The sequence below is a fragment of the Egretta garzetta genome, unplaced genomic scaffold (genome assembly GCF_000687185.1).
Source record: "Egretta garzetta isolate BGI_Z169 unplaced genomic scaffold, ASM68718v1 scaffold31, whole genome shotgun sequence".
Taxonomy (NCBI): Eukaryota; Metazoa; Chordata; class Aves; order Pelecaniformes; family Ardeidae; genus Egretta; species Egretta garzetta.
In genome coordinates this window covers 48984-62428 of record NW_009258663.1, presented here as the reverse complement: position 1 = coordinate 62428, position 13445 = coordinate 48984, and the positions used below count along the sequence as shown (strand labels likewise).

At 39.7% G+C, this 13445-nt stretch overlaps 1 protein-coding gene across 13 annotated transcripts in view; it reads left to right on the top strand.

Moving 5' to 3' along the window:
• Positions 1–10846, top strand: part of FUBP1 (far upstream element binding protein 1) — a 44332-nt gene extending 33486 nt beyond the window's left edge. For 11 of the 13 annotated variants that reach the window (XR_004843286.1, XR_004843284.1, XR_004843283.1 and 8 more), the window contains one exon: positions 358–881. Coding sequence is in view for 5 of the 13 variants with exons in the window: in XM_035903903.1 (XP_035759796.1) it covers positions 358–375 (18 nt within the window). In the remaining 8 variants the exon portion in view is untranslated. Of the gene's footprint in view, positions 1–357; positions 882–9220 lie in introns of those variants that run through there. The other 2 variants (XR_004843282.1, XR_004843285.1) reach the window with 2 other exon arrangements.
• Positions 10847–13445: the final 2599 nt, after the last annotated feature.

The following is a 13445-nucleotide window of genomic DNA, read 5'->3' as shown; positions in this document are numbered from 1 at the left end:
AGACAGGGAGGGAGAAGAAAAACTTACTTCAGTATCCTATATGTAGCTGGTATAATTTTTAAAAAACTGTTGAGTGTGTAATTTGAAGAACAATGCATTATCAGGAAAAGGCTGAACGATTAAGTACATATTCTATGGTCTCGGGGTCAGATCCTTTACTGTAAATCACTCCCTATTCGCTTTCTTTGCATCGCTTCCATAGACCTTTACACCATCAAGTCTTTTTGTTTGCATATAAATTGTTTTCACCAATGCACTTACCAGTTAAAAAAATGCTGTAGAGTCTTATAGCAAAACTAAATCAATTAACACTTTGCTATTACTCCAGACTGAGAGTTTTGTTTCTTTTTGTTTTAGACATTTAATCATCACTGAAGAAAGGGAATTGAGATACTCTGATCTCTTCGGTATTGCTTGTCTCTCGTGAACACTTACCTGCTAACAGAAGCCTGTGGTTTGCAAACTGCAATCAAGACCAAAAGAACAAACCGTCTTCAGAAGACATCTCAGAGTGCTTATTCGTTAATGGAGCAACCTGACTGGGAACTGTCAGAGCATTGATATTCCAGATTTCTGTAGACTGCAAGCAGCCCTGGGACTGGTACGTGGGGTAGCCAGTTATGGGAATTACAGAAATCTTTGATTTGGAATCCAGGGAAAAAGGAAAGAACTGAAGGAAATTAACTGCAGAACTCTTCCTTTAAGAAAACTTTTGACAAATTGTGACAACCACTGGTGTCAGATAAAACTGCATGGTAGAAAATTTCTTTTGAAGTAGAGAATTGTAAATTACTTTATATTTCTTGGTTCATAAATGGACACATGTAAGGGTGGGAGATGTGAACAAACCTTCAGTTAGAATGGCTAGTGACTTCATTAAGTTCAGTGATTTATTGGAGGTGTGGCTGGAGAAGTAAACTACAATTTGGGTATCTGCCTAAACCCAGAACCTTCTCAATTTGCACCAGTTGGGAATTTCAGTGTTTCAGCTTTCTGGAGGTTCTGTGTTGTGGGTTTGTTGGGTTTTTTTCTTGGAGAATATAAATTTCTTGAATGTTTTTTAAATACAGTAAACATAGTGATCTTGAGCTGTTTGTCCAAGAACATCTGTTCACAATTATACTTTTTTTAAGTTAGTAAACTCCATGGAAGATTAAAATCTCATTTCTCATTCATCTTCTTTGTATGTGAATTAACAAAGTCATAATAATCGTGATTGTACAGGGGAAAGATATTTAAATACAGAACTTAAAAAAATGCTTTTGGAAATGGAAGATAGTAAAGTGAGGAAAGATAGAAGTAACCTATCTGGTATATCTAAGTGTATGATTCCTTTAGTATGATCAAAGAACAAACTATAGTGAGGTCTGTTTATAGTTGATCTAGAGTAAGTCTGCCTTATGGTAAGGAACACATATGGAGCCAATTTTGCAAGTAACACAGAAATTGTGAGCTACATTTCTGACCATTTGGAGCTTAGTTTAGTAATTTCTAGTATATTGGTTTTTATGCCAATACATACAAGAGAGCTGACCTGTCTTTTCCCTTTCTTTGTAAAAGGAAAGTTGTAATTGATGTATTTCTCTATCGTATTTATAAATAAAGATGAGAATAAGAACTAGCATTCTGTTACTACAGAATGTTTTCATCAAAAACTAGTTACTGAAACATCTGAAGCACTATTTAAGAACAAACCAGACAACTACTTAGCTTCCTGAGAACTTACAGCTTAAGGTACTACAAACTGTAGATCTAAAAACTGCTAAGATTGCTGGCAAACTTAAAACACAAGTTTCCTGGTTTTACTAAAAGAACGTCTAAAGTGTTATGCCAGTGTGGTTACTGAGTTAGAACGAAGGTCAAAAACCTTTCAAAAATTAATGGTGTTGCAATTTTCAGACAACAGCTTGAAATATAGTTAAGGAATAAGAGAAAAAGAAGAATCACATACAGGAAAGAACGTGAAAGCGTATCCTATGTGAAAATTCTGTAACAGCATGACCAAAACATGTATTTACCATTTGCTGTCTGGCTTCTTCAAAGGCACGTTTTTCCTCTTCTAAACGCTGTCTGGCTTCTTCCTCTGCTTGCCGCCTCTGATTTTCCTGTCTTTGTCTTTCAAGTTCTTCAAACGTCACTTTCAGCTTACCAGGAGACAGAGGCTCTTGTGTCTCACCGTCTTCATTTTTACCCTGTGTAAGAAAAATGAAATAGTTATATCTTAAATAATGGATGTTTATTTCTTAGGTATTTTTAGATGAGTGGTTTACCATGACAAATGAAAAGCACTTGGTTTCCTTAAGGAATTGGTTTTGTTCCTCATCTTTTAGCTTCATTTCTTCATCCTGTCTCTTGCTTTGTTCTGCTTTCTCCTTTCCTGAGTTCTCAAAGTTTACTTTCATCTTCCCAGGTGTTTTGATGGGTTTTACAGGCACTACTGTAACTAGCAGTGAATCATCCCCTTCCTGTCCAAAAAGATATATTATATTTTCATAAAGCTTGACTTCTAGATAAACTCATTTCTTAATGAAACTGCTGGTTTTACCTTTGTGTACCAAAGCTTCCAAAAGAATTCCTTGTATTGTGTATTAACAAGAATGAGCCCATCTGCCTGAGGCAGTCACTAGTTTTCTTGTAATATCTGAAGAGCATCAAGCCTGAATTACGTTTTAAACATAACAGCTGGCAAACACCTTAATTTCTTTACATATTTTCATTAACTGTTAGTTATAAATATTCATGGTTTGGAGAAGAGCAGGTGAAATTTTGAATACAAGTTTGTTTGTCTTTCCAAAACTGTAGTAGGAAAGTGATTTTTCTTGTGTTAGTGAAAGACAACAGGACCTTTGGACCTCGCTTTTTGAAATGAAACATTGATTTGGAACACTTAAAACCCAAACCCATGCAGTAAATTAGTCAATTTAAAAAAAAAAAAAAGTATCAGAGTAAGGTGTTCAAACCCCTATATATTGATAGAATCCCCTTTTAATTTCAACTTTAAGGCAAAGAGCTTTTAAGATCATACTTTCCAAAGTGAGAGGACTTAAAGAGTATGATTGCCAGTATACCTCAAATCATTCTGGTGGCTTCGCATATTTACATTTTAGATGTTTTTAACTAACCACAAAGTATTCACAGTACAGACTCTATTTCAAACTTAAATAAATGCACTTCAACTATAGACACATAATTCCATACACTTTAAAAATTTGTTAGCTTCTTGGTTGAATTTTAGTTAGGTATTTGTGTGCCCTTTTCTACATTTCCCCAGCCCAAATTACAATAATAAGACAAAGTGAATAAAAATGTAGGTGAACATTTCTTTAAAAAAATCTGATTACCTCTGCTGCTGATTCAGTTCCCGTATTGTTAAAGTCATCAATCTATTAAATGAGAATTTCATATGATTACATTACTTTGGCTCTTTGCCTTAGATTTGCAAACATAGAACTGGAAATTCTTTTTGTATCAGTGATATGTATGTAGCACTTAAAGTCACAGAGCTGGTAATGATTGAACCTTTGCTGGAATACTTCAGGTAGGTTAGCTCGTTGAGGAAGAGGGAACGTGACATAAAACATCACACAGAAAGGATGCTAAAGCATTCTTAACACTTCAGTGATGAACTGAGAAGAGTACTTTAGATGTCCGGTCTTCATTTAAGCATTCCAGAATTGTGTAAAAAGAAAAAAGCTAAAGCAAGCTCATTGATTATTTCTGATTCAAGTGACACTGTCGTCCCCTCAGCTCCTACAAAAAAACTATTGCTGAATTGGCTTCATATGGTGTCATTATATGTTACTGTCTAAAACTGGCGTACTTTCTAAAATTCTACACGGTACATACTTCTGCCTTTCAGAGTAGATTAAATATACGCGATACATTGTCAGTGAAAAGTCCCGTTTTAACCATCTTTAACCGTCTTAGTAGAAAATACTACCCAAGTCCTTGTTGAACACTGACTCCTCCTATAGCACTGTTTTTCTTTTCTTGCAATAAAAACAAACCTAAATTAAGTACTACTACATTTGGGTTAAATAAAAATTCACTTCTGGTTCTAGTCTGTCATTTAGATGTTCACTCTCACTGCAGTATTTGCAGCACTGAAGAAAACTTACAAAAAGAATTAAATATGATACCCCAGTGCAAAATTCTACAAAAGACGAAATTTGCCTTGTTGGCATCAACAGAAGTTGGAGTCTGTTCACATAGGTAAGCAATAAAGACTCACAAAGTAGCGAAGGAATAAAACATGATCTGAACCTTCATGATTTACGAGTTTTCCTACATTAGTATTTTCTCATTTTTGCCTGCCAATGGCATTTTCCTAATTTCTTCTTACTTGCCTTAGTTCATCTATCACTGAACTGTATTCACTAATGTGTAAGCAAAAATTGCCTAAAATAAGGCTTGGCAAAATATAAAAAGCATTTGTAAATTCTATAAACTCCTGTATGCGCATGACACCAAAACTTGTGCCCGATTCACATTCCTGCCAGGTTTATGCCTGCCTGGTTTCCCCTGCAACTCATGTTCAGTGCTTAAAAAAACTGTCACCGTAAAGAAGTGAAGATGAAGATTCTCTGAACATTATTCCCCGCTTCCATCCCACTGAGCATCTCCCACGTAAATCACCACTATCGGAAACCTCAAGATCAAGTCTTCTTGACCAATACAAAACTTTTTTTCTTGTGTTGTTCACAATTATATGCTGACTATTGTGATCAGCTGAACATACCTCCTGCGCTTTTTTTGCTAATTCTCTTTGAATCTTTCTTTTCTCAATCATATCTTGTTCAATTCTGCGCTTTCTTTCTTCTTCCATCCTTTTTCTTTCTTCTTCTTGCCTTTGCTTCTCCATTTCCGCAAACTTGCCTTTCACGGTTCCTGTGAATGTGAAATACATGGTTGAGTAGCTCCATCTAACGCTTACCTAGTGAATTATGTGGCCTTTAAAATCAAGCCTCTCTTACCTATTAGCTTTGGAACATAACCTTTTTCTATTTTAGATGATTTTGCATCATCATCTTCATCAGATCCAAGCAGTTCTTTCATCTAGTTGATGAAACACAGAAAGTAGACTGTCTTTACACCTTAAATACAATCCCAATATTATTGTCTTAAAATAATGTGAAAAAGATTTTCACATATAATGTTGAATATTAAAATAACACAAAATATTTGCAAAGAAAATAACCTCCTGCTTTCTCCTGTTCCATTCTCTCTCTCTAACATATTGTTCTTTTCTTCTTTGCTTTTCATCTCTAGATCTCCTTTGATTTCTTTCTTCCCTTGCTTTCTGCATAGCTTCAAATTTATCCTTTACATCACCCTTGTGAAGCTTGGGCACATAGGATTTTTGGACGGGTTTAGATGAAGAAAGCAGAATCTTGGTGAAGATATAGAAGAAATGAAGATAAGAAAAAGAAAGTTGAAACAGATGGAGAGAAATATTCTGATAGACTGGATTAGAAAGAACGAATGAACATAAAACAGAAGTACATTTGGGATTATGAACTGGGTGCCGCTAGCCATCGTCTATTAAGCATCGCTGTATTTGTTCATAAATAGTAATAAATACAAAAATACCCAGAACAACATTTAGCATTGTATTAAACTTAGGCTATAAGTAATTGTAATGAATAGCTGCATAACTAAGTATATGAGCTATGTGACTGTACATTTTCAATTACTGTGGCCTTAAAAATTAGATACAGACTTGTATGGTTGCTTTGAATCATAAGCAGTCACCCAAGAGCCTCTCTACCCCAGCATTTAAAACAGCTATAAAGGCACAGACATACAATACGATATGTATGTTTTCTTCTGCAACACTTCAACGGCTATATGCTTTTTAAATAAACGGTATTATATCTGTTCAATTAGAACTTCTAATGCAGTATATATACTTACTTTTTTAATATTTAGAGAAACTCAGCAGTGCAGTGATTATATGTTATAAAGTCTCAAGATCGCTGGGCTTGCAGGACTCTGACACAGCTACTGGGCACTTCTTTGCCAGTGCTGACTCCGTGCGTGTCCAAACAGAGAGAGAAGCTCCTGCTTTTCAGAACTAGCCTGAAGTTTTCTCTCTTTTTACTGCAGGGACTACAGGAATGCTCCCAGTACAGGAATGCTGAGAAAATGGGCCAAAAGCATTCCGTGTTTCATATTCTCCACCCAAACCAATAGGTTTTGTTCCTGTTGTTCAGTGAGTCTATGCAGAAGAAATATTTGAAGTAGCCTAATATTCACATTTTAGAATTAGATGTGAATGTTGCCCTGAATTTCCCCCCAGCATTTAAAGTTTCTTCATATTCTGTTGCCTTTGTCTTCCTCCTTCACGCTTTTTTTAATAACAGTAAGAACGTATTTCACAGATTCCATCAAATCGTATCGTTTCCTTAAGCTACTTTCAAGTGCTCTTCCATTGTCTTAAAGTAACAGCAATACCAGCAGCCTTCCAGTATAATTGTTTGTATAATTACTCTTTTTGCAAGCATCAGTTGTAAATTACTACATTACTTTGATGACTTTAAAATCGGTACATACCTCAGTTTTCTGTGCAATGTCATTCATGGCTACCGTATTGTGCTCTGCACCTGGTACGTTTAAGATCGCTTTCGGTTTCTACCTGAAAGAAACAGTTGTAGTTATGTTCCCTTTTCTTTTTTTTCCCTCATTTAAATGGTGCTTTAACCATCGTCCTGTAAATGAGTTTGCATGAAGTCAATGTATCACAGTTTCATTTGGTCCTTTGAGGCTTCTGAAGATATGAATAGGTTCTAAGTATGCAACCGTAATTAAAAGAACAAGCTTATGATTCACTATTCATGCTCATAACCCCTCTATATAGTCCTAGATATTGGGTTTTCATTTCCATTAAAAAAAAAAAAAAACAAAAACTTGGAGCCAAGCTCTGGCTGCCCTGTCTGGGGTGTTACGAAACTTTTTCTCAATACTCTTGCTAGCAGAAAGGAATGTGCTCTGCACCTCCGCCGCTCCGCTTCAGGCTGATGTAGGAGCCAGCGAGCTCAGGTTGTGTGAAGTCTGCAGGGTGCTCAGCCCAAACCTCCGCAGCCTCCTGGAGACGCTGCTTGGCCTTCGCCCGGCTGACAGGAGGGCAGATGGGGCAGGGCCCCTGGGGGTCCCACCTGCGTTTCAGAGGGGCGGCCGCATCTCCTGCCTGGGTCAACCCTCTTGAGCCTCAGCCAGGCCGGCAAATCTCTCAGCTCCTCACCCAATATGGGAATACAAAATAATGCTCTCCTTTCCCCTAGGGCTATTTTAGGGAAAACTAGCGCTAAATACCATGAAATGAGTTAGGTAAGCCACATACATACCTCAGAAAAAGCGTTTATGGCCCTTCACTGCGGGCTGGCAACTGCACTGCATTTTTTAAGAGAAAAGTGTTACAAATTTTAAATCACACTGTGCTTATTAGGACCCTAGCAGAAAGGCACTTCAAATTCAGGGCAAGCCTTTTCCTTTTTTTTTTTTCCCCTTTTTCTTAAGTCATCAGGTCTATCAGAGCTTGTGGGAGGAAAGAAATCATGACACGACTCCAGTGCCATTGCTGTCTGTAGTGTACCGATGCCCCAAGTCCCAGGCGAACCTAAAACTCAGTGTGCCAAACACAGTGCAAACAACCGGCCTCAAAGGCCCCAAGTAAAAAGGCTAGGGAAGTAGCTTACTACTGGAAGGGGCATCTCACTTCTGGTTTAGAGGAACCGAAGCCAGGGCATTTCATGATACGGAAAGTTACGTTCTTAGTAGTTCTTAACCTTGAAGTTCTCTAATTCTTAATTAAAACCAGATTACAAACATGGGAATTTTACGTGGTGGTAAAAAAACAATGAACGTTAAAAGTTGTTGTCATACAAGCTCTTCAAAAATACACCAACGTCATCAATGCTCATTGGTGCTGCTGTAGCCATACGGATCGGAGGAGCTGCTTGGATATCTCAGGATGGTTTTCCAAATGAAAGCAATCACAACATATGAAACGAGCATTTAGCTACCAATCCCTGCCCCAATTTACAAATTCCAAACTCTTCAAATCCAGCTCCAACAGAGCTGGAGAATGCTTGGGTGTTCCCTTTCAACAAATGAGTATGGAAAGTCATTCCCCCCCAAATCGGAGGTGACAAATACCTCATTTGTAGACTGATAGGAATCCAAGGCATTTCAGTTTGTCACTCGTGAGCATAAAAGTACTGTTAGTTCCTATTTAGACTGTTCCAGATCAGCAACAGCATGTTAAAGTTCTGTTGTGTCTAGAAAGGCAGATAACTTCACTGGCATTCTTGTGGTCTCAAGGTCCCCACATACACTTTTAATATGCATTTGTGTATTATGCAGTTGGGTCTGCACATCTTTGTGAGCTTTAGCTTACTTCATGCATGTAAGTAAATTCCCATTGTGAACAGTATAACCTTAAAACTAGCTAAAATCTTTTGAATTCCTCATTTTTCTAAGCAGGTCTTAGAGAAGTCTCGTCTCTTCTCTCCTCTCTCTTCTCTTCTCTTCTCTTCTCTTCTCTTCTCTTCTCTTCTCTTCTCTTCTCTTCTCTTCTCTTCTCTTCTCTTCTCTTCTCTTCTCTCTTCTCTTTTCCCTTTCCTTCCCTTCCCTTCCCTTCCCTTCCCTTTTCCCTTCCCTTTTCCCTTCCCTTCCCTTCCCCTCTTTAATTTCTTCTTCCCTCCTTGTGGCCAATAGCCTTCTACTTAAAATACAGAAGCTGAATAAAAGTTTTCATGCAGGAGCCCACCAGAAAACAAAGGAACATCACGCATTGGTACAATTCATGCACTGAAGTAGCCCGGGACATAGAGACCTTCTAGCCTTCATACAGGGCTGGAGCAGACAAGTAAGTCCCAGGGATGATCTTTCACAGGGCATTCCATTTCACCTAAACACCTCAAGTGAAGGTTACTGCTCACCTGTACTACAGCAACATACCCTACCTATACAGCTTCCTCTTAAAGTCATTTGAAGACTGACTATTCCAAAATCGGGTTTGCTTATTATATGCAATGAATTGGAGGATGAAGATTATGTTTACAAGTCTGAGAACACAATTTAGCTTTTGAGCTTTTGGATCAACTTTGTCTTCAACTTTTCTGATAGCTCTAATTACCTGAACCCCTTGACAGTGTCACTAAGATTGCTGACAGCAGTGAGACCTTCCCCCAAATAACAAATCTGAAATTTTCTTTAACAGTGCAAATTTTGGAAGAAATTCTCCTTGCAAATTCCCGCTGTCTGAACTTCCAAAAATGTGCCAGTCCAACAGGTTGTGGGCCCTCAAGACAGCAGATATGTTTCTGCCATTTGGATTACTGCCATATCTACTATTACTTTAGGCTACCTTCCAGTTCTTTGGCATCCCTAACTCTTAATATGCTTGAAGGTTAGCCAGCTGGCTCTAAGACATTTTGCATCTGCAAGTCATCCTACCTCTACCTTTGATGGTGAAAGATAATGGATATGAAGCAGTAGGGCACTACTAAACATGATACCACCCATGTTTGCACTTTCATCTCTCCATGGCAGTTACACCTTGAGCAGGAACTGCAGCAGGACCCAGCCGCAGGCACCCCGCAAGGCAGATGAGCACTTTCCAATAAAGACAATCTGGTACCTTTAGGAAAAAAAGCAGCACTCCTTGAGTTTTGGCTTGGGTCCATGAGGCAGTGGACGCTGCTTCAGGAACAACAACAGTGGACTGAAGCTCCTTTGTATCTGACTTATGATCAGGAGAGGATCCACAGTGTTGCTGAGAAAACCAAAGTGGCTAAGTCAAGAAGTCTTGACACCTACAAAGCGTGGAAGAACAGTGCCTTCATCACCTGCCAAGAGCTTTGCACAAAGTATGTGGTAATAAACTGCCCAACCCAAGAAACATTGACATATTTTATTCCCTAACAATAGCTAGTTTTAAATAAGATAGCTTCCCACCAATTCCCTTTTGAGAGGAACTAGTTATATATTGGAGCTGTATACATATATCCTTGCTTTGTAGTAAGAATTTTCCCACAGAGTTCATCTAATACAAGTAATGTTTATTCTTTGACACAAGTCTACGTGTGTATGTACTCACTTCAGAAGAGATCTGTCCTCCTATTATGAAGCCATCCAATCTTAAGATTCCATCTCATCTTTTATTTCCTGAGATCAACGTATCTCAGGAAAAGCTGTAGGAGCTCCTCATTGAAGCTTCCCACCCAGAAAAATCCCAGATTACAATGTCAAAGATAACCATGATCAAAAAATGAGCTGAGCATGTTGCTAGGCTTTTCCTTGCCTATCCAGTCTCATCACTCTAGCATTCACCTGACACTAGTCTAATTATTTTTTTTTCCTCCACATTTTACCTTTCCTGTGATTAAAGGAGGTCTCTCAGAAAATGTTAGTCTGGTGTCACAATGTTTATACTGAAAGTACTAGACTGCAGTTCCACTTGCAAAGGAGGTCCACATCGAGATTTTTCTTAGAAGAGAAATACAACCTCAATCCTTTGATCAATGGTCCTACCTCTGGAATTGAATGGGAGAGAAAATGCCGTTACTAGAATGGCTTGACTGGCTGTAATGCAGAGGGCGATCTCTCAGACGTTTCAAGTGATAATTTAATACAAACACGATAATATGTAGGAAACTAGGTAATAGGTTAGAAATGCTCTGTAAAAAGAAAAAAAAATAATCTGTTTTCAAGCATCTGATTTGTTTGCTGCAAGTGGATAAGCTACCACCTCCGATATGTCCTGATTTGTTATGATCGTAGCAATTCTTCAACTTCTCACGCAGACTCCCTAAACCCTTGCTTTAGGTAAAATAATCAAAGTGAACAAAGAAAACCCTTAAGGGGATGCAGAAGGTCTGATGGCTCGCAAGTCCCCAAATCCGTCTCTTTAAATGTAATTAATTTCCATTCCTGAAAAGAGGTCAGCGTCCTCAATTGATTAAAAAATCTTGCGTAGCTTTAACCAAATAAAAATACCTCCCATGAAGAACAAAATTTCCCCTTCACTAGAAAACATAAAAGTTCTGGATTTTCAGTGGAGTGATTAACATCCTGACACCAGACGCAGAAAAATACCAGTGTTTTCCTGAACTGAATACGGCTCTCTACAATAGGGGTACGAAGCCAGGATTTTAAAAATAACGTCCCGGTCCTCGGTGATTTCTCCTTTCGGGAGGCCCCCCTGCTGTCCTATGGCTACCGTGAGTTATAAATAAGCCCTTCACGGCACAGCCGAAGTTACGTTTACCATCTGTCTCCTCGATGTGATCGACTTGCTGGGAAGACTCCATTATATAAGAAAACCATATTGTGAGAGTTGGAAATTCGCTACTGGCAGCCAAAGCGCTGCGGAGAGGAAAACACAGTCCGCAATGTTAAAATATTTAACGAAATATTAAATGGAACTGGAAAGAGGAGGGGAAAGAGAGCCATGTTCAGCATTTATGTCCCTGCTGTAACTCGTCTGGAATGACACCACCAGTTGTTGTACTAAATTACAGCTACCAAAGTAGGTACTAAAATTAGCGTGCATAGGGGAAGATCCTGAACTGGCACAAACCGTCAGCTCCGCTACAGCCAATGAGTTACGACAATTAACACCAGCTGCCTAAACTCCACATTCTGCCAAATACTAAATACAAACCTACTTCCACTCACTTGTCTTCCCTTCATCAAGTCTTTATAATTAAAGACTAGAACGCTCACCGACAATCGACCCAGATAATTGAATTTCATACACAATCTTCTCCTCAATCTTTGAATTTATTGCACTTCAGCATTTGCTGAGAGTCTTGTATTACAGTAGAATTAGTCCTTGCAGATATGAGGGGTTTTTTTATAAAAAATGTATTTACTATAAAGGATGCTATGGCTGTTTATGTAACTATAAATACTTTTAACGTGACAGTGCCATGCAGTCAAACTGCTGTGTTAAAAAAATAAAATCACCTTTCTCTGCAGAAAAGATCTGCCTGTTAATTCCTTCCTTCTCTTCAGGTAGTACTAAGGGGTGCACAGGCTCCGCAGCGAGGGCTGAGAGACTGCTCGGTTATGGGGGAAGCCCTGCTGAGATCTTCTGGCCCATGGTTTCATGTTCCAAGATACCTGCTGATCCTAATCATGGGTGGCCGTAAATGGTGAACTGAGGTTCCCCAAGAGAAAAGTCAGCGTATTTTGCCCCATGCCAGAGTTCCTCCACCCCCGCTGCGTCACAGCGGCAGAACAGTATGATCTGGGCTCATCTCTTGTTGACTCCCCTGACAAGACTTCAGAGATCAGGGTGCTGAAATGTGGGATAAAATACTGGACATGAAGCACTACTGCAAAACTTGCCGCTTCTCTTCTTGGGTGACGGGACACAGCCTATCTGCCTCCTCTCCGAAATCCTTGTGGTCAGCTCAGACTGAACAGGGTGGTGGTCGCTGTGCCCGTGCTACGCCTCGGCCGCAAAGGAGAGGTCTCCTGGCTTCCCGGAGATCAGCTGCTGCTTCCACTTGGCCAACCCTACTCTGCTGGTAGCGCTGATGCCCGTAGAAGCCAGATGGGGTGTCAAGGCTTCACCTGAGGGGGTACGGCTGCCTCAGCGCACAGCAAAGGGTCACTCCTGTTCCCTCCTGAACTGCTCTTCCACCCGTCGTTAGCCTTCAGCTCATTTTCCCACAGCGAGCTTCCAGAGGGCTCGGCCATGGCACCCTTCCTTGTTAAAGGAGGTTCAAGGCTGAATATCCAAGCATGGTAAATGACAGATTGGCTGACAACTTTCACCGAGGAAACTGCCCACTTAAAATACCCCAAATGCAGTTAGAGAAGGTATTTCCTAGGCACGGCTTAAACCATCTACCCAGTTCCTGTATTTCACCAGACTCTGTTTTCTAGATATACCAGACATACCCTCATACTTCGGTACGTTCCTTAATACACCTGGCCTCTTATAAGACTAACTATTATTTTACAATTTCATCCATGGGACATTTTTCTAAGAGGTCTAAGGTCTCTACAGACCTGAGATCTAAGGTTAAGAGTACTCTATTTTTTATCACGCAGCTGCTTGCTGATTAATTTTCGAAATAGTAATACATTCTGTTAAACATGCTTTTTTTTCATAGATACTTGTTGTGTTAGCAGAAGATTTACCTAAACCAAACGTGATCACGAACAGTTCGTAAGCTGCCGTGGAAGCCCACTACTTTCTCCCAAGCCACGCTGCCTCACGGCCATCGCTTCGGGGTGAAGCAGAACCCAGCAGGGCACCCAGCACGCCCTTGCTGCTAAGACCCCAGCCACGAAACCCCGCTCCTCTCTGCGCAGAGACGCGCGGTTTTATGGACGTGAGGGATTTTTTTTCCCCAATAACTTTTATTAAGCACCGAGCGCCAGAGGCGCAGCCCAGACCGCACCGCACGGCCCTGCCCGCACCGCGCCTC